This window comes from Mustelus asterias, chromosome 25, assembly GCF_964213995.1.
Source record: "Mustelus asterias chromosome 25, sMusAst1.hap1.1, whole genome shotgun sequence".
Classification (NCBI taxonomy): Eukaryota; Metazoa; Chordata; class Chondrichthyes; order Carcharhiniformes; family Triakidae; genus Mustelus; species Mustelus asterias.
The window spans coordinates 53,845,494-53,865,520 of NC_135825.1; the positions used below are offsets into that span (position 1 = coordinate 53,845,494).

A 20,027-nucleotide genomic window follows, 5' to 3' on the forward strand; every position below is an offset into this window, starting at 1 on the left:
CAGTGACATTACCCCTTTGTCACTATCCCCCGCCCCCCCTCGTATACAAGTGCCTGTAATAACATATCCGGAATATATTCTATGTATGGGTTTGTTGAGCTTAGCAGACTAAGCTGATATCCGCATTTGATGATAGGGTAATGATATTCAATATGTTGGAGCAGTGTCCTGGGTCTTAGATTCGACTCAGGATGGTTCTGTATTGTTTCAGCATAGGAAGTAAATGGTACATCCGACTGCCCATGTATTTTGCATTTCTTACCACATTTACACGCCATTTACCTCATTTATTTGTCTTTCCCCCTCTTCAGTTCCGTTTGCCTGTTCTCCATCACTCCTCTCACCCACTACTTCCTTCACTCCTTCCCTTCTAATTTTTGCTGGCCCTACTCTCCTTTCTCCGCTACTCATTCCCAGAATTGATTTCCTCCTTTCCAACGCCTCGTTCCTCCTCTTCATCCCCTCTATTGTTCCTCTTATTAGAGTCCACACCATCTTAAATCTCCACATAAACTTCATATAGAACAGAAGTGATAGGCCATACATTATTTATTCCATGCTTTATCTTCTTGAAGGCTTGATGCAGCTTATTATACAGAAAAGAACAAGACAGAGTTGGCTGATGTTGTTTTAATACTAATGCAACTTCCCAAGTTGGTGTAGGATCCATGTTTGTGTCTCGTGTGTGACAACCTCAGCCAAGCTGCTGGGTTAAATGTTCAGTGCTTAAAAGATGAGCAATCTATATCACTTGGCTCACTTTCGAGTTCCTCGTCCAGAACAGCATTAGCACCTTGGGAATAGATCCCATCCATGGTTTTGCAGCTAGGTTGGATCTACATTGAGAAAACAAAGTAAATGGTCATTAAAATTCTTTAAGAAACAGAAAACCTGAAACCAAACAAGCAATCCTGGCAGATTTGCATGCCAAGAAAATAAAGGCAAGAGTGATCATAATATCGGTGTAAGAGACCTTTAAAAAGTGCATTTATCTCTTTTGAGCTACTTCACACAAGACAAGGCTATTTTCTAGGATATTTGTAAGGATCCAAAGTGAAATGAAGTTTCAGCAGTCTAAAACCAGAAGCTCACAGCAAAGAAAACACTCCAAAGTTTGTACCCCGTTAGAACCAATACATGACATTGAAGTGGCATGTGGTTACTTACAAAAGACATAATTGAGATGGATGGGATGAGGGGGAGGGGGGGTGGGCTGCATGATACTGTCACATTTCAGGATTTAACTACTTTCTCATAGAAAGAAGCTAAATAGTTATTTAAAATATATTTAAGCAGAAGCTTGCTTTAAGGGGATTAGTTTCATAGGTTAGACCTATGCCAGAATGCAATTTCAAAGCTGGAAGTTGCTTTTCTCTCCAGAAACACACAAATGGCTGATTAGTTTGCCTGAGTATTCTACTGGAAAAAAACTTTGGGTCCAGTTGGCTGGTCAGCAGGAAGATTTGATGAACATGCTTCTTACAGAGAAGCTTTTCAAAACAGAATATGGACCTGGGAAACAGTGACAGAGCTAAATGCTGCAAGATTATTATCGACAAGAAAAGAGGCTGCAGGGGAAAAGGGTTTAGGACAGAAAACTGAAGAGTCAGTCTGCAAGTCATATGATTCAGCCAAGTGCCAGATAATTTATTCTTACACGAGTCTGTGCGTTCACTGTGTGGGGAATAAAACCACTTAACGATTCATAACAAAACTGGTGTCATGCAAAATATGCAGCTCAATTTCATTGATATTTGGGAAATACACAAGCAGAAATGAAAGATTCACGACAGATCAAAAAGCAGAAACAAGATTGAAACATTCAGACTACTTACTGGAGCAGCTGACAACACCGAACACAAACAAACATCAACAGCAAAACCACATTTTTAAGGACATTATCTAGGAGCCTTTGTCATTGACTGACTAGGCAGATTCCTGGGCTGAACAGGTTGTCATATGAAGGAAAGTTTAGCAGGTTGAACCTCTACTCATTAGAGTTAAGAAGAATGAGAAGTGACATTATTTAGGAGCCTTTGACATTTGTGCTGCACCACATCATGGAATATTTGACTATCAAAATTTAATTATTTTAGTCTCCAACATTAATAGAAGATTTAACCAAGAAAAGCCCCCAAACTCGATTAAAATGTTCCAGAAACAAATAAAATTCATTTCCACCCAAAACAATTTGTATTTATCAAGTCCCTTTCGCATCCTATGGTATTACACAGTAATAGACATAAATCAATACTGAGTTGCAGAGGTTGGGAAAGCTGACAAACATTTGGAAGAGACAGGTTTTACAGTAGAGAAGGTGAACAAGTGTAGAGAGGAAATTCCAGAGCTGCCAATGATTGGGCAAAGAGACTCCAAGATGCACAAGGGGCTAGAGATAGATGAAGAGTGTTCTTTGGGATTGTAGAATGGGAATGGAAACTGTTGGATGGGGTTGGAGGCAAGGATGTGCGGTCATGGAGAGATCTCCACCTGAAGATGAGAATATCACACTTGAGGGATTGGAGGATTGGGAGCGAATAAAGTTCAACAAGCACAGAAACAATGCGTGAGTGAAATCTGAAGGATAGGATACAGCAGGTATTCTCGCTGAGCTGAAGTATGAAGTACAGAGGAGGGGGAGGGCGGGGGCATTGGAATATTTGAGTTTAAAGGTGACAAAGGCATCAATCTAGTAATAAATTGAGTATTTTAACAAGTTAGCAAAATTGGAGGTTTAATAAATTAATGTAACATTTTTGTAATTGTAGGTAACATCTAATTCAAAAACAGATGCTAGAAATGCAAGGAGCATTGAGTATAAAAGTGAAAGTCTTGCTACAAATCTACAGGGGCATCAGTTAGATCATACCTAGAATACTGCTTAGTTTTGGTCACCTCTTTTAAGGAAGCATTTACTTGTACTGGCAGCAAGGTGACTGACTAGGCAGATTCCTGGGATGAACAGGTTGTCATATGAAGAAAGGTTTATCAGGTTGGACTTCTACTCATTAGAGTTAAGAAGAATGAGAAGTAACCTGTTTGAAACATATATGATCTCGAGGAGGCTTGACAGTGTAGATGCCGAGAGGATGCTTCTCCTCATGGGGAAATCTAGAACAAAGTGGCATCATTTAAAAATAAGGTGTCTCCCATTTAACATGGAGCAGGAATTTTGACTCCCAGATGGTCTTGCAACTCTCTTAGAAAGTGGAACCTGGGTCATTGAATATATTCAACGCCGAGTCAAATTTTGATGAAAAGCATTATTGGTGGAGGTGGTGGGTGGACAGGAAAGTGAAGTTAAGACCACAATCACATCATCTTACCAAATGACGGAATAGGCCCAAGGTCCAATGGCCTACTCTTGTTCTTATGATCTTATGTATATGGACCATATAGTATACTTAAAACTTTTGGATAATATTAAAAACCTCAAAAGTTAAATCAATTTGTGGAAATTATGAAAACAAATTGGATATTGCAACTGGTAAGAGAGAGACCTTAAATTGCTAGGACCAGGATTCAAATTCAACCAACCGTGATGGGATGGAAGTCTATTTTCTCTCGCAACTATGGGGACTTTACATTCAGCAAATTTAACATGGAGCTTCAAGAATGCAAATCCACATTACTAAATCGGCAATATTACTCAAAGACCTCAATTGTGCAATTATATTGCACTTGGGATTTCACCTTTTTGATGCAGCAGAGTTGAGGAAACTTTATTCTGCACACATCCAATGCTAGAAATATTTGACACTGACACAAAGTGTTCCTGGGCCAAATATCCTTTCCCTTTTGATTTGGAAGCAGAGTTCAAACAAACAGCCCAAAAAGGCATCTTTGTCAGAGTTTCTTGTGTAGCTTTTCCATTTAATATTTACAATTCGAGGACAGGTTTTCTTTGTGCTCTCATGACAATGTTATTGGTACAAAAGATTGCATGAGAATGATCTTTAGAGCTGTTTCCATCAATGCAGTTAGACGCAAAAAAACTTTGCACTGCATCTTTATGAAAATTAAGTTCTGTCTCGGAAAATGACCATTTCAAGTAACTGATTCACTTCAGAAATTTAAAGTCATAACCCATTACCAAGAACCATTCATTAAATAATTACACAAAAACATTGTCTTTAATGCTTTTCAGACAACAAAAGAATCGAAAAATAGCATTAGATTGGTTACAGCACACTATGTCACTTGGTCATTTTGTTTATGCCGGTTTTCTACAAGTGCATCACAGCTCATCCAGTCCCTCACCCTTTCCCATAGCCCTGCAAATTTTCTCTACTGCTCATCCAAATCCCTTCTGAAAGCCGCAATTGAATCTAGCTCTACCACATTTGGACAGTGCATTCCCAATCAGCACCACTTGTTGCATTGAAGTTTTTCCTCTTGTCATATTGCTTCTTTGCCAATCATTTTGAATTTGAGTGAGTGTTCTGCTGAGAAAGTACGGACATTCTAGATCTTGATGCACATTACAATGAAGTTCAATAAACTCAACCTCATGAAAAACAAACATCTACACTACCCATGTACCACTGAAATTTACTTACTACATTGTGTGATTTCTCGAAAACTCACCAGCAGCTATGGAAATTTTTCGAATGACAACAGGTTCCTCTTAAAAAAGGGAGTAACTTGCTTCTGTTGGTTTACATAGGGTGGCCCAGCCCCAGAACAACCAAATTGTACATAAACACCCATTAAATATACATCAGATGTATTAAGTTCTCTTATTCAGGTTCCTTCTTCTTGCCAAGGGTTGTACCAGTTGCTTCCACTGTAAATAACAGTATTTGGTATTAACTAAAAATAACAATAAATGGAAAGTAGTTTCATTGGAAGCTAGTGATGTAGACTTCAGAAGCTTCACTTCGCAGTCCTGCACATCCTGGGCTGGAGACAGAAATATAAATTGCCAACCCCATCTGCAAAAATGATCCAGTCTTGCAATCACTATACGTATTTTAAATCTTGCTGCAGATTATTCACTCTTAAAATGTTTCCATTCCATATCAGGAAGTTTTTTTTTCTACCTCCATACAAAGTCAAAAATTGTGTAAACCTTCACAACATCAGAATGTCCCAAGTGCTTTGTAGTTGACATACTTTTGGAAGCATGGTCACTGTTGGGAATGTAGAAAAGACAACAACCAATTTACACACAGCAAGATTCCACAGCAGCAACGTGGTAATGACCAGGTCGTTTGTTTCTGTGATATCATGCTAGTTATAAACATTGGCCATGGCACCAAGGGAAACACCTCTGCTCTTCAAAGAAATGCTATGGAATCTTTCAAGTCGACCTGAGAAGACAGATGAGGCCTCAGCTTCAAGCCTCATCCAAGAAATGACACCTACAACAAGTGCAGCACTCCCTCAGTATTGCACTCATTTGTGTTCAAGTCTCTGAAGTGGAACCTGAAGCACACGGTTATGTGAAAATGTCAGCCTAGGGTTGTATTTACATCAATATTGTGTAATGGTATTTGGCATTACCCATTCCAATAGAACCTTCTGTCCCCAAAAGCATTCCACATCTATCAATATGGTCTTCTATTTTGCCCCAATGTCCTGAAGACAGTAGCCCATTCTGGATCATAATTCTGCAACAGTCAGCAGTCCTTTGGAAGCTCTTTTTTTTTGTACTTTTCCAATTCAATCAAATCAAATCCAATTCAGAGTCTCAACAAGTTGAGACATTTCCGATCCAGGCTGACAAGACAGGGCATGCAACCCTCTACCCTGCCTTGGGCCTGATCTACATGAGCCAAGCTGATTGGAGCAGGCAGATGTCTCCGCCCCCCCCCCCCCCCCCCCCACCACCACCCAGGCTTGATCTCATTTGCATCTTAGCCAAAAGGCCAAGATACCGCTTTTAAAAATTGCTTCATATGAAGCATATGAAGCTTAAATGCAACCCAATGGCCACTACCAAGTGCAGCATCACCAGACCACACCTGATCTCAGCCAAAAGGCCGAGAAGCTGATAAGAACAGATACTACACTTGATCTTAACCAAAAAGCCGAGAAGCGATTCCACATCACCATTCCTTACATGTGAACCGATTTGAAAGGGAACAGATGCTATCTGTTTTCCTTTCCTAGCCCTGCTGAAACAAACCCTTACTGCTGAGGCTGACATTAGCTAATCACACGTAGATCCTTACGTCGACTGTTTCACCCAGTATAAATGGATGGCGCATTTGCCCAGTGAGTTATCAAACCATACCGTTATAATATATTTAATGCTCAATCACTGCAAGTAACACCAACATCACAAATGTTAATTCTTAAAACGAAATGTCGTCATGGAACCAATGCCTTGGCTAGTGAACATCGTGACGTTCAGTACTTTGGAAAGGGGGGGGGAGGGGGGAAGAGAGAGAGAGAACTACAATAAACCTCTTCTTCCACCAGCAGAATGGATCCTCACTTCGGAGTACTTTCCTTAGTTCGGGTTTTCCATATTACAGCAAGGATATCGAAGCACTGAACAAACTGGGATTCTCTTCTCTACAAAAGAGAAGGCTAAGAGGCAGAGATGTTGTAAATTATGAAGTTCGATGGGCTAAGTATAGGGATGTATGCATTTGTGTATATATGGTTGTCAACAATGAATCTGCTAAGAAATTCAGGGGAAACATCTTTACTCAAAGTGTATCTGGAATGTGGAACTTGCCACCATCTGACATAGTCAGAGGTTCTCAACTTTGTTGCTTCTGAACCCTTGCTACAAGAGCTTCTTTTTTGAAGAGTCGTTCCTGCCTCATGGTAAAAAGCAGTGACTACTTTTCATACATCAAAATCCCACAACAGAAAATTAGATGGATTATATATAGGACATGCTCCTCGTCTGAGGGATGCCCCAGGACTTGAACCCAGCACTACAAGTTCGCAGTGGCAGTGTGCACAGGATTCCATGGACAAGCTACAGCCAGCCAAATGAAGAGCAAATGGTGAATGAAGTCAAAGATGCACCAACTGTTCTTTCTCAGCCCCATTTACCCATAAATCGGCATCAAGCTCCACTGGCCTGGTGCTATGCTTACCCAATTTAAACACAGCAGCAGGTTGGATTGCTGAGAGAAGAACCTGCGGCCAAATGTCATGGACCTGGAGGAGGAGGTGGTGAGGGTTCTCCTCTCCTTCGTCAGGAGTGACAAGTGACCCCACATCAGCACACCAAATTAAAAACTTTTTTTAAAAAAGAGGTGGATAAAGATATCAATTTTGAGACGTCATTTTCAGTAATAAACATAACACCACTGACAGTAGTGATCAGTCTTGCGCTTTTTGACGCTTCTGTTCAAATATTAGGATTTTTCAAATGATTATGTTCTTGGAAGACGCTCATTTGGGATACATGTTGCATACTACACATGGGCACACACAAAGAAAGCTTTTTGCAAAAAGAATACAGTGGCAATTAAAGCACGCCTTTGTCAAATCAGTGTTTTAAGACTGTATACCTGCTTATATCACCACTAAAATATTGAAGTTTTCCCTCCATGCCCAACACTATAAATATCCAGATTAAGGAACTGGGCAGCAAGATAAGCAAGAAAAATCTATAACCACTGGAATTTCAAACCCAATCAACTGATGGGAACGTTTCTTCATCAATGTGCTATCTTCAACACTTATAGATAACCTCAAATACCAGTTGTAACCCACTCAAAGTTAGAGGAAAGCCACTGCCCATAATCCTAAAATAATTTGCATCCAATTCCGACTGCCCAATGATCCAAATGATGTAAAAAGTGTAATGAGGGTGTGAAAGCGATTATTTGAGATTTCTCTTATTTTAGGCAGAATACAGACACTGACAAAGCTAACAGTAGGGAGAGGAATGATAACTTACCCACGTGAATGCAGTAAGAGAATTAAAACAAGTAGCTATGATTTTAAGATATCCAAGTTGATATTTTAAATGCATTTCAAAGTATTTTACTGTGGTTAACATTTCATTCAATGCAAGGCATAATGGGAAAGCTCAATAGTTTAGAGCCAAAGGTATGGGAATCCTTAGCAGACTCATATCTGGGAGATAACTATGAGGGTACATACTTTGCAATTTTATGAATAGTTGGTTCGCAGCCCAGATTAGACATCACCCTGGACACAGGAACACATGTCTACTCAACTTGGCAGTGGGCACCTCAACTTTGACCTTTACGGTAGTTTTTAAAAAGTACAGATTACGGGGAAGTAGCTTCAGCCAAAATGGGATTAACGTCCAGTTAGTCATGGAAAAATGAGAAACCATTATGCTGGAAAGTACTAAGCAATTGGTTGAAGTATCTGACAAAGATTTATATTGATGTATAGACATTAAATGAAATTAATTTTAAACTAATGTAAGGTGGAGGAGAATCAGATTACGAAAATGTATAACTGTTCTGTTTTTTACTGATGACATTAGAACCTATTCGAGTGGTCCGGGTATCCTGTATCTGAGACCATCATAATTTCTCCCATTGATCACTGTTTTTTTTAAAATAACGTTTTACCTTTATACTGTGACATTGGTTTCCTGAGTATATTTGCCACCTCGTTGGAAAACCCCGCTAACAGGGTGGTCTTTGGAGATAAAATTAAACCAGGAGCTTAATTCTAAATCTAGCCACCTAATCTGACAATATTTGGTCCTGGAACTCTGTCTGGAGAGAGAAAAGGCAGGTGACTGCACACACACTGCTAATAACTCTGAGCATGATGAAAAATAACATTTGGTCCATCTCATTTGGGGGTAGGCGTGGGGTGGGGGGGGGGGGGTAAGGCGGTGAAGGAGAAATATTAGTGACTCAAACAAAGTCACAGCAAATCATAATTACACCAGCTGCCTTTTGTGATGACGTAACAGCAGCCATCCAAGATAATGGCTGGTTGCTGCATATCTGTTAATGTGCAGCACCTGACCAAGAAATTCTATCAAGTGCTGCATTTTGAGTAACTTTCTATGATATTTAATTGGAAACACTGGGTAAAAATATTTTGTTCCTCATTTGAATTTTCTTTTCCAAACCTTCAATGCTTGCTTCAATAGAATAATTCAGTAGAAAGGCTGCCACAGAATAAGGACAAATTGATGAGAGGAATCTTAAAAAGCAGTGATATCTAATATATTTTATTTATTATCCAAGTAAATTTTAAGTATATTTTGTTGTGTGGTGCATTGCATAGCTCTGTAGCTGCACACTGAATTCAGTTTTCAGATTTACTCCAAATTTGCAAGCTGCAGTTTGTTTGCTCTGAGCCCATCACAGTACAGCTCCTTCTGATGATTTGGACTGTGGTGAGAAAGATCCTGTAACTTCACTTGAGGACCATAAAGCTTCTAAACAGTACAACTGTTTTACAGTTACTGGGTCACATATTAAATTCCTTGGCTCCAGCCGTGTAGGTTTGCCAGATTTTGACCAAACCCCTCTCTCGGTACTCTATTAAATGCCATAGATTTAAATATGATTGTTCTGTTTTGAATACTTTAAAAACATATTATAATGTCTTAATTCAAGCCAAATTCCGAAAGCATAAGCTGATTTAAGATGTTGCAAATCCAGTACAATTAACTTTGCTGCATCTCAAAGTTAGAGAATGTTATTGTACTATCAATAGAACAATGCCAATCTTAATTTTTTAAATTTTCATTCAAGTCTATTACTGTGATCTTCAAAAATTCAAGGTGAAGGTCAGACTGCTCCATAACAAAATGAGTTAAATTTCATCTGCGATCACCCTTTTTGATAAAACTAGACGTAATGAAATATTACGTTAAGTACCGTTCATTTAAATCCTAACTTGGCCACAAAATTTTTTTTTCATGACATATACATTGTCTTCAATAAGTATCTCTCTTCCGAATGCCTCTTGCCCTCCTTTGAGCAATACAAATGCAAATAAAATGCAGCAAATAAAAATTATAGTTTTTACAACATTAGAAGGAGGTAGCACCTGGCTAATGCATATTTCACTCATTTTCATACCTTAACCTTTATCCCCAATTAGGAGGACAAAATGTTTAATAGGAGACCTATGGGTGAGAAATTGCAAGACTTTAAGACGAGAAAAGAAAGACAGAAAAGCTATTTTTTTAGGACAATGCAATTGATACAGAAAATCAAAATATGCAGAAAATGTAAAAGTTGCAATGTATAGAAACTTCGACCATTTGCAAAATGTTGCATTTTTTTGGCAGTGTATTTAATAATATTTATTTTAGAAATTCAATTCTAAAGAAAAAAGGTGCACGAGAGGAAGCATTGTACATCTCATTGCAAAAAAATGTTTTGCACATAGATAAATTGTACATCTGAAACCATCTAACAAGTCACAAAGGTCAGATTTCGCCTGAAAGGGAAATGTGAGTCAGCTAATAAATCAGATCAAGTTATCATCAATCACTTTGTTGTGATGAGCTAAGCAGACAGAAAGAGATGGATAAAATGGCGGTTTAGGCAAATAAATGGCAAGTGAAATTCAACATCAGCCAATGTGAGGAAGTCTCATTTTGTAAGAAAAATAGAAGAAATTATACTTGTGGAGAAGGCTGCGTGATGCAGAAGGTAAGGAGTCTAACAACACCAGGTTAGAGTCCAACAGGTTTATTTGGTAGCAAACGCCACTAGCTTTCGGAGCGCTGCTCCTTCATCAGATGGAGTGGCAGATTTCCACTCCATCTGACGAAGGAGCAACGCTCCGAAAGCTAGTGGCATTTGCTACCAAATAAACCTGTTGGACTCTAACCTGGTGTTGTTAGACTCCTTACTGTGTTTACTTACCCCTGTCCAACGCCGGCATCTCCACATCATGATGCAGAAGGTAACAGGGATTAGGCTGTTCTGGCTCACAAGGCTTTCAGAGCAGCATCTCAAGTGCACATTGGCACAAAAGCTAACCGAATACTGTTTTTCATGGCATGAAGCACAGAATGTGGTTGAAAGTGAATATATGTACAACCGATATAAAATCTCAGTTGGAGCAGCATGTGTTCCATAAAATAGGAAGGATGTTGAAGCAAGAACAGTGCAGGTTCGTTACAATGCTGCCTCAGTTTGAGAAAACAAAATTGAAAAATTGGGGCTGTTTCAGTTAGAAAAGATGATGGGTGATTTGATTAAATTGTTTAAGATTATTTAACAATAGGTAACAATGGAAAGTGTTTTTTTATAATGGTCAAGAGGGCAAGAATGAAGAATCGTAGATGTCCAGTGAAATGCAAGAGACTTGAGACAGAGAACAGGAGAAACTCTTATTTAACTGAGTGTTGTGCAGCTGTGGACTGTATTACTGGAGTTAATGACTGAGGCAGAGACCATGTCGTTATTCAGGAATAAGTTAGACAGAAGACTGAGAGAGATGGGAATAAAGGGATTATGGCAACAGAGCATGTGGGATGATGACTGCTGCTCATGTGGAGGATAAGCAGCAACACAAATTGTTTGGGCCGATCTACAAGTTTCGGTGTTGCAATTTCTATGCAATTCTATGAAGGTTTGCTGTTTATCCTCTTTGATGAGGAACAGTGTGCAGGATAAATTTAGGTGGTGAGCAAAAAAAAATGTCTAGGGACAAAAGTAAACAGAGAGTGACTCGGGCAATTTTACGAAACCTGTAATTTTAACTGAACATTTATTTTCTTTTAGGCAACGAAATTTCTCTCAGGACACCAAAAATAATGGATATTTTATGTTAAACGCTTCTTGGAAAATAGGAAACAAAAGGCACTGAATGATTTACCTACATTTTTCCTCTGCCCAATGAGATAGTTTATGAATTCTGACATTTTAAATACTACCAATAAACTTTTATAAAGGGAAAATTACCTACCTTTGGTATGGCGCTCTTTATCCTTTATGCATAACCGTAACTTCCACACAAACATAAAATTATATCTTTAAAACACTTCAACTAGGAGAAATTAGTAGTTGCTACAAACATTTTGCACTACAAGTAACAAGCTTCCTAACCCAACACTACATGAAATAACTATCTGCAAATTTTCCAACACTTTTTAAATGGAGACAGTCCTGTTATGTAAACGATGATTATAAGACAAAAGAAAGATAACTAAAATTAACACTCTGCAAGTTAACCAAGTATCTGGAACAAATATTAAATCAACAGGTGACAAACTTCCAAGTTCTTTCTGGACCTCACAAATAAAGACAATCATGAAATTTCTTGTGAGATTTATTTGGACTTCAGAAAAATCCAATCCACATGGGAAATTTAGGATATGGTGCATGATTAAAAGATGTTAGACTAAAACGAGAAAAAAATCAAATACTGACAAATATAGTGCCAGAGTGGTCAAACTACAATAATCAAGTGCTGCAACAGGTCAGTGCTTAGTCCTACTATGTGCATCTGCCCAAGTGAACTGAAGAAAAAAATTTTAAGTTCACCAAGAGCAGTGAGGGCAGAAAATGCTGTTAATTTGAGGGGAGAGTTAAAACAACTTCAATAATTGGTTATGTAAATAAAATTCAATACTGACAAAACTTATTACATATTTGTTATAAAGTTAACATTAGCACAGGGAGACCTAGAAAGGGATTGGGACTAAGAAAGGATTCATTTTCAACATTGATACCGTGCTAAACAAACCCAAACGCATAAACATGGTATAAAAATATCAGAAAATTCAAGTCCAAGTCTAGAGAGATTATGCGGTCTTTATAACTGAGTACTCCAGTCACAAAACAGCATTGTGCACCTGAACTAAACATGGTTTTTAAAAAAGAACATCCCAATTCTTCTTGCCTTATTATTCTTCCAATCTTTCCGTATTTTCTTTCAGCCTTTTAAGGAGAATTGAGCAGCACTCACTTACCTGGTTTATTTTCTCTTCTTGCAACCACTACCTTTGGAATGTTGGACCAGCTCTTCTTAAAGAAGGTTTAAAAACTGCAAATTAGGTTTTTGTTGGCCAATAAAATTTCAGGCGCTGGCAGTAGACATAGCTGATAAAAGATGGGGGCCAATTCAAATTGACAAACCAAGGTTGAAAATTAGGTGATAGTGGCTATAAGAAACTAATAATTGCAGACAAGATTATTAGATGAGAGATAGTGATATCTATGGAGTTATGGACATTAGAATATAGGCATAATTTATAAGGACTGAGCTTTTGTTTTATCTGATAGTCAAATTCTGTCAGTTGATAACAATGGCAAGTTCTAAATGTATGCAATATATTAAACAGAAAATGCATCAAGGAGTTTCAATCACTAAAACTTGGAGCTCCAATGTTGAAATAGGCTGGTGCTTCAAAGAATTCCTCCCAGTGGAATCGGTGTTCAATCTGAGTAAGCAGTTGGAAGAAGAAATCAGGTCTTTGTACTTGGTATTTAAGAATTGGACCCAAATATTAAAAATATGGTACATAGTGCAAAGTTGACTGCCTTAATCTATGAAAAACAAAAACATTAAATGTAGAGAATACAAGCGTACAAGAAATCACAGCTTCAGAAGACACACATATGAAATTTTTTGGAGGCCAGATGAAAATTCAGCAATTGTTTTTGTAGCTCATCCTTCATGCCCTTTCCAAGACTCTTAAAGCCATAATATAATCTCCTATGGAGATCAATGAAGAACTGCAACAGCCAAATAAACTTATAATTTAAAAAATCAGGTTGAATGCCATTGTGGAACCAGCTCCAAAACAGGTACTTTTAAGTCAGTTTGTCCCCTAGTTCAATCTTTCTATTTCAAAGAAAGTCAGCAGATAAACCAGTAAATCGCCTCTGTAAAATAAAATCATGGCTTTGGCTGGATTGATATATACCACATGCAAGTACAAAATAAATAAGATCACATCTCAAGGAAGACAGATCTATCTTTTTGCAGTCTGCATAGAATGATGCCAACAGCATTACATTGTCTCTCTGGCCAACTCCAAGGACCTTTGTAGGTGAGGTTAGTTCAATAAGAAAATGTCTGATTGTTTTATGATTTATGGGGACATAGACAAATTTTTCATCAATAATTTGAGCTGTATGTTTCTATGCTTAAGATGAGTTGGAGTCAGTAACAAAATACAATAAAAGCTAGTGCTTCTAGCCTCCTTAGGCCTGCCCGGTACAGAAATGAACCAAGCTTCAACAGATGAAGGTTATTTGGTAAGGAAAAGACAGATTTGATCCAAAGGAAACAATAACTTAAAATTCTCAACAGCTTCCTTGGTTTAATCAAATCTTAATTTGGATATGAGGTGTCACAATTTCAACAAACGTGATTTGTCCCCAACAAGTGATAAGGCTAAAAATCAGAGTTCTAAACAGTCTTGAGCAACTTGGCTTCCTCCTACTACCTTCCCATTCTAAACATCTTGTATCGAATGCACAAAAGTATTCAATTTCCAAATGGAATAACATTCACATGGTTTACTTTAGAAACCAATAAAGTCACTCCTCTGTTTAAGTTTAAAAGTCCTAAAACATTCCATACACACTTAACAGGCTTTCTCAACTTCTACTTAGAGAGTTATGACAATTACAATGGCTTGTACTTGTGGGAAACATTACATGGTGCTTCACAGGAGACTCAGTGAATCAAGAGAAAAACTAGACTTGAGCCATTGGGTGTGACAGAAGTCCAGTAAGAGATAGGTTTGAGGGGAATTTTCAAAAAAAGGGAAGAGATTTGGAAAGAGAATTCCAGAGTACAACTCTATTTATCGTTAATTCCAAGAGTTTATTCTATTTGTTCCATGCATTAGTATGAAAAAATGTTAAATTTATTCTAAAACACCTTATCATTCTGTAATCCTTATATTTTGTGTTGCTTCTTCTGAGCATGGTCTTCGGGCCTCACCACAAACTCCTTTCCCTAGCCACCATCTCCATTCTCCTTCCTGCCAAATGTCTAGGGCTGAATCAGACTGTTCGCAACATTGGTGTCATATTTTATACAGATAAACTTTGACTACATCCGCACTATCTCCAAAGTTACCTCTTTCCACCTGTAACACAACTTAGTCCTGCCTCATTCCAAAGGAAGAAGTTTAACAACACCAGGTTAAAGTCCAACAGGTTTATTTGGTAGCAAAAGCCACACAAGCTTTCGGAGCTGCAAGCCCCTTCTTCAGGTGAGTGGGAATTCTGTTCACAAACAGAGCATATAAAGACACAGACTCAATTTACATGAATAATGGTTGGAATGCGAATACTTACAACTAATCAAGTCTTTAAGAAACAAAACAATGTGAGTGGAGAGAGCATCAAGACAGGCTAAAAAGATGTGTATTGTCTCCAGACAAGACAGCCAGTGAAACTCTGTGGGGGTTACAGATAGTGTGACATGAACCCAATATCCCGGTTGAGGCCAATCACCAGGCAAGACTGTTCTCTTCCTGTTGGGGAGCACTTCAGCGGTCACGGGCATTCGGCCTCTGATATTCGGGTAAGCGTTCTCCAAGGCGGCCTTCGCGACACATGACGGCGCAGAGTCGCTGAGCAGAAACTGATAGCCAAGTTCCGCACACACGAGGACGGCCTCAACCGGGATATTGGGTTCATGTCACACTATCTGTAACCCCCACAGAGTTTCACTGGCTGTCTTGTCTGGAGACAATACACATCTTTTTAGCCTGTCTTGATGCTCTCTCCACTCACATTGTTTTGTTTCTTAAAGACTTGATTAGTTGTAAGTATTCGCATTCCAACCATTATTCATGTAAATTGAGTCTGTGTCTTTATATGCTCTGTTTGTGAACAGAATTCCCACTCACCTGAAGAAGGGGCTTGCAGCTCCGAAAGCTTGTGTGGCTTTTGCTACCAAATAAACCTGTTGGACTTTAACCTGGTGTTGTTAAACTTCTTACTGTGTTTACCCCAGTCCAACGCCGGCATCTCCACATCATTCCAAAGGAACATACAGAATAAATCACCAGCTCCTTTTGAGTTTGTTCTACCATTTAATACAATCATAGCTGATCTTGTACTGTATTAAAATTCACCTTCCCACGATATCCCAATATCCTTTATCCCGTAGTATCCAAAATTCAATATATGTGTTGAACATATTTAATAACTGAGCATCCATGGCCCTCGGGAGTAAAGATTCTAAAGATCCATAACCCTCTCAAAGTAATTTCTCATCTCAATCTGAGTAATGGTCAACCCATTATTCTGAAACTGTGACCTCTTATTCCAGACTCCCAAGACAGGACCATCTGCCTGCCACCTACCTTATCAAGCTCTTTCAAGAATGTTATGATGTGCAGATGCCGGCGTTGGACTGGGGTGGGAATGTTGTGTTTCAATCAGATCACCTCTCATTCTTCTCAATTACAGACTGTCTACTCAATCTCTCCTCATAGAACAATCCCCTTCCTCTAATGAATCATCTAGGACTGAAACCTTCCTCCAGGCCCTTGTTTCAATACACTCCTCACCATCCTCCCAACTTTCACGCTCCATAAACTTGTTATCCAAAACTCTGCTGCCAGTGTGTTAATGCACACCGAGTCCCAATTCATCCATTGTGCTCACTTAAGCAACGCTTCAACTTTAAACCCGACTTCCTGAACCATAATTTTCGTCGCTCATATGGTTCGGTGTCAGATGTTGTTTGACAGCACATATGTGAAGTGCATGGAAAGGTTTTACTATATTAAAGATGCTATATAAATACAAGTTATTGCTCCTTAGTTGACCAAAAGTAATTAGAAGTACAGACAACAGTAAAGCACATCGTTTGTGGGAAGAAAAGGTTGATTGACCAAATAGACTGTTTGCATTCTGTGGTTTACATTAAATCAAACCTGAACAAGTGCTCTACAAACAAACTGATGCCAGAAACCTACAGATGTCTTGCTTGCTTTAAAATTTTCACTGTGGACCCAATTCCAAAAATCAATTACCAAAGAGTAGAGATGTGTTATGCAAAGACTTTCATGCCTTGTGTATCACATTCCAGTGCTTTAGCCATCTTCAAAATGTCATTCTAGACTTCAGTAAACATTTTCACATTTCATGGAAGCTAACACCCAAGATGACTTATTGGTCGAAACCAGAATTAAGCTTGTGACAAGGCATGGTGCTGTATTTAATACTTTGAGTTTATCGTGTTGTTCTGTGAAGCAGGCTTGTGGTGTGTGTGTGTGTGTGTGTGTGTGTCTGTGTGTAAAACTAATTTAATTAAACTGAGGACAGTTTGTCTGCAAGGTTTAAGACAAAAAAGTTGAGGTATGAAAGGCATGCATTTGAAGTAAACCTGGCCCCAAGCTGAATTTCCTGTAAACATATAGTGGGTAGAAATTTGCATTAGGAGATAAGACGCTCTTATTTTCAGTTGTAAAATTTCAAATGGAAGTAAAAATTTGTTTACAGCTTGCAACAGTTTCATAAATGAACAAGACAAGGTTATTCAATTTTATTTGACTTGTAATTGGGGGCAATAGGGAAAACATGACAGATTTTTCTATTCTGGGAAAATTCAGTTTCAAAATAAGGCAATGGAGAATGGAATCCAGATAAAGAGGAAAAAGAGTACTGGAGGAGAAATGTGGAGAACTGTATTCGGGAATAGTGACACGAGGCCTCTTGGGGTGCCGCTCTGTGCTGGGAAAGAGCTGAAGCAGCCTTCCACCCTAGGCCGAAAAGTGTTCGTTTTTCCAGAAAGCAGGGTTTTGAAGTTTCTTGAATTTCCACAGCAGAGTGGGAGTGAATGAGATCCTGAAATATATCTTTCCTAAAGCAGCAGTGTGTTTGCCTTGTGGTAATATTATTGGAACTTTTATAAACATCTCTCAGAGATTGTTGCCTAAAAGGTGTTTACTTGAGACTTGAGGCTAAGTAGAAAGCATTTTTGGAAGAACAGCCTGAAAACTAATTTTAACACTCCATATGCAATCTGGTGTTTTTAAGTTTCTTTTGTTATGTTTTGATTTACTGTTGACAATTCCAAAAGTGTTCTTGTAAATTGTGGTGTTTGAATTCAGCAAACTTATCTTCTCGTGGTCAGAATACAAAAAAGAGCTGCGCTTCATAGGCCAAGTTTCTCTTCGGGATTTGGTCTGTGTGGCAATTACCATCTGTCAGATCATAACCAAGATAGAAAGCATCTGCTGTCTCACCCAGGACCTAAGTAGGCCAGAGATAAGTTGCCTTCTTCGCTGTGTGAAATACGTATCTCAAAACAAAAATTTCCAATTATCCAACATTAGGTAGACCAAAAAAAGGATGAGTGTTGGCAACATAAAAAATTTTTAAAATTAGTTAGTGCATAAAAATCAGAACATGAGGTGAAGCCTTGTTGATTCATGAATAACAGGGCCTAGATGAAAGTAGAGATGTTGAGAGCTGTGTTTGGGAGTAGCCACGTGAAGCCTCTTGGTATGCTGCTCTGTGCTGGGAAAAGTACTGAAGCAGCCTTTCAGTTAAGGCCTAAAGTATATTTTTTTCCATAAAGCATGGTTTTGTTTTGACGTTATTTCTTTTCCATATACAAACACTTCAAAGAGATAGAACATTACCTGTGGTCGAGTGAGAGAATGCAATCTTAAACATAATTTGAGGCTTGCTGCTGACCAACAAGGAAAGTGAAACAACTATAGCCAAAATGTAAAAAGTTATAAAAGTCACGGAGGTATTTGCTCTCAACCACTTACCATTGCATATATGATGTGGAATCCCTATTATCCAGCAGAATGTCGACATTGTCTGCTTCTCCATTTCCCTGCAGCCACTGTCCCAGCCTTCCCAGTAGATAATGGAGATTGTGTGATAACCAAGGGTCACAAAATGTTGGTCTTAAACATATGGTGGAGCAATAGCCTAGTTGTGCAACTGAAATAACATTCAATTTAATCTACCCTGATTTGTGCGGCTGATTTATGTCAGACAGGTGGAATCTGGTGTTGGCAGCTGCGCAATGAATCAATAGGGTGCGTGCAAAGTTCCGTCTCTCAAGAAATCCAATAGGTAACTGGAGTGCAGATAATAAAGGCTCCCCAGTGCACAGTTACTTTTTAAGAGACGTAATTTTTTTTTTTTAAAAAAGAGATTTCACACCAGAAGAAAAGTTCAATGAACATAATTCTGAAATCCACCTTTGCTCCACCTCCCAGATTCTTGGCATCGGATAGAGCAAAGAAAAGTGATTTTAAAATGAATGTCAGTTGCTCAATGGGAAAAATGGCCAAATCAGAGTCAGCCTGCACATTTATTGTAAAAATTGTTAGCAAGGTCTGCATGCTTGGAGATGTGAAAACTGGTTACCTGTCTATTATAGCAGGGAGATATGATATGGGGTCAGAAATCTGCAGCTCCAGAGTCACAGACAATTTAACATTCATTTGTAGTTCCCAGCCTTTAATCGGCTGGTACTCATTTTCATGAAAAAATATCAGAATGATTAATTTCAGTGAATGTCCAAAGAACTAGAAGGTTTCCCTATGGGAATCAAAAGTTAGTGATCCTGATAAATTTCACAGATTGAAATGATTTTCTCAACGAAAACAGCATCATGCTTGAAATAAACTTCTTCAGTTTGTATATCTGAGTACTGGTTATAGCCAAGCCCTTGGGTTGAAGGATCAGGTTTTTTTAAGGTTGTGACATTAATGTTCCAGATATAACTGAAAATAAATTCTGAATGCTATAAACTTGGTATCAGGAGAATCCATGGGCTGGAAAGCTGTCGTTGTCCTCAACATTTTAAACATTGGCAATTATTTATTAGAGTGCTTGCACTGTTGGAGGAGCTACTCTCCCATCAATTAAGCCAAGTTCAACAGTAGCTCCTGACACTAATCACTAACAGATGAAGGTGAAACATTAAAAACTATCACACTGAAATTACATTAGCATCTCCCCATTCTGACAATACTTTAGGAAATGGATTTGATGCTTTTTTACTGGTTTAATTTTTACTGCTTCAGGGACAATACCCAGAAAAATTAGTTGGCTCAAAATATATGCAGACGAGTTAATGAAAAAGGCCATAAAGCACAGGAGTAAAAAAGGAATGATGGTATATTTATGCAGAACATTGGTTAAGTCACAACT

The 20,027-nt window shown here is 38.5% G+C and overlaps 1 protein-coding gene and 1 non-coding gene across 2 annotated transcripts in view; both read right to left on the reverse strand.

Annotated features, from left to right (window-relative positions):
* Window positions 1-532: 532 nt before the first annotated feature.
* Window positions 533-20,027, reverse strand: part of ilrun (inflammation and lipid regulator with UBA-like and NBR1-like domains) — a 78,148-nt gene continuing 58,653 nt past the window's right edge. Inside the window, exon 5 of the mRNA XM_078197796.1 lies at window positions 533-836. Within this exon, the coding sequence (XP_078053922.1) occupies window positions 720-836 (117 nt within the window). The 3' untranslated portion in view covers window positions 533-719. The remainder of the gene's footprint in view (window positions 837-20,027) is intronic.
* On the reverse strand, window positions 5,845-6,044 carry LOC144479308 (U2 spliceosomal RNA). The gene has a single exon (XR_013495502.1). It is a non-coding gene; the product is annotated as a U2 spliceosomal RNA (small nuclear RNA).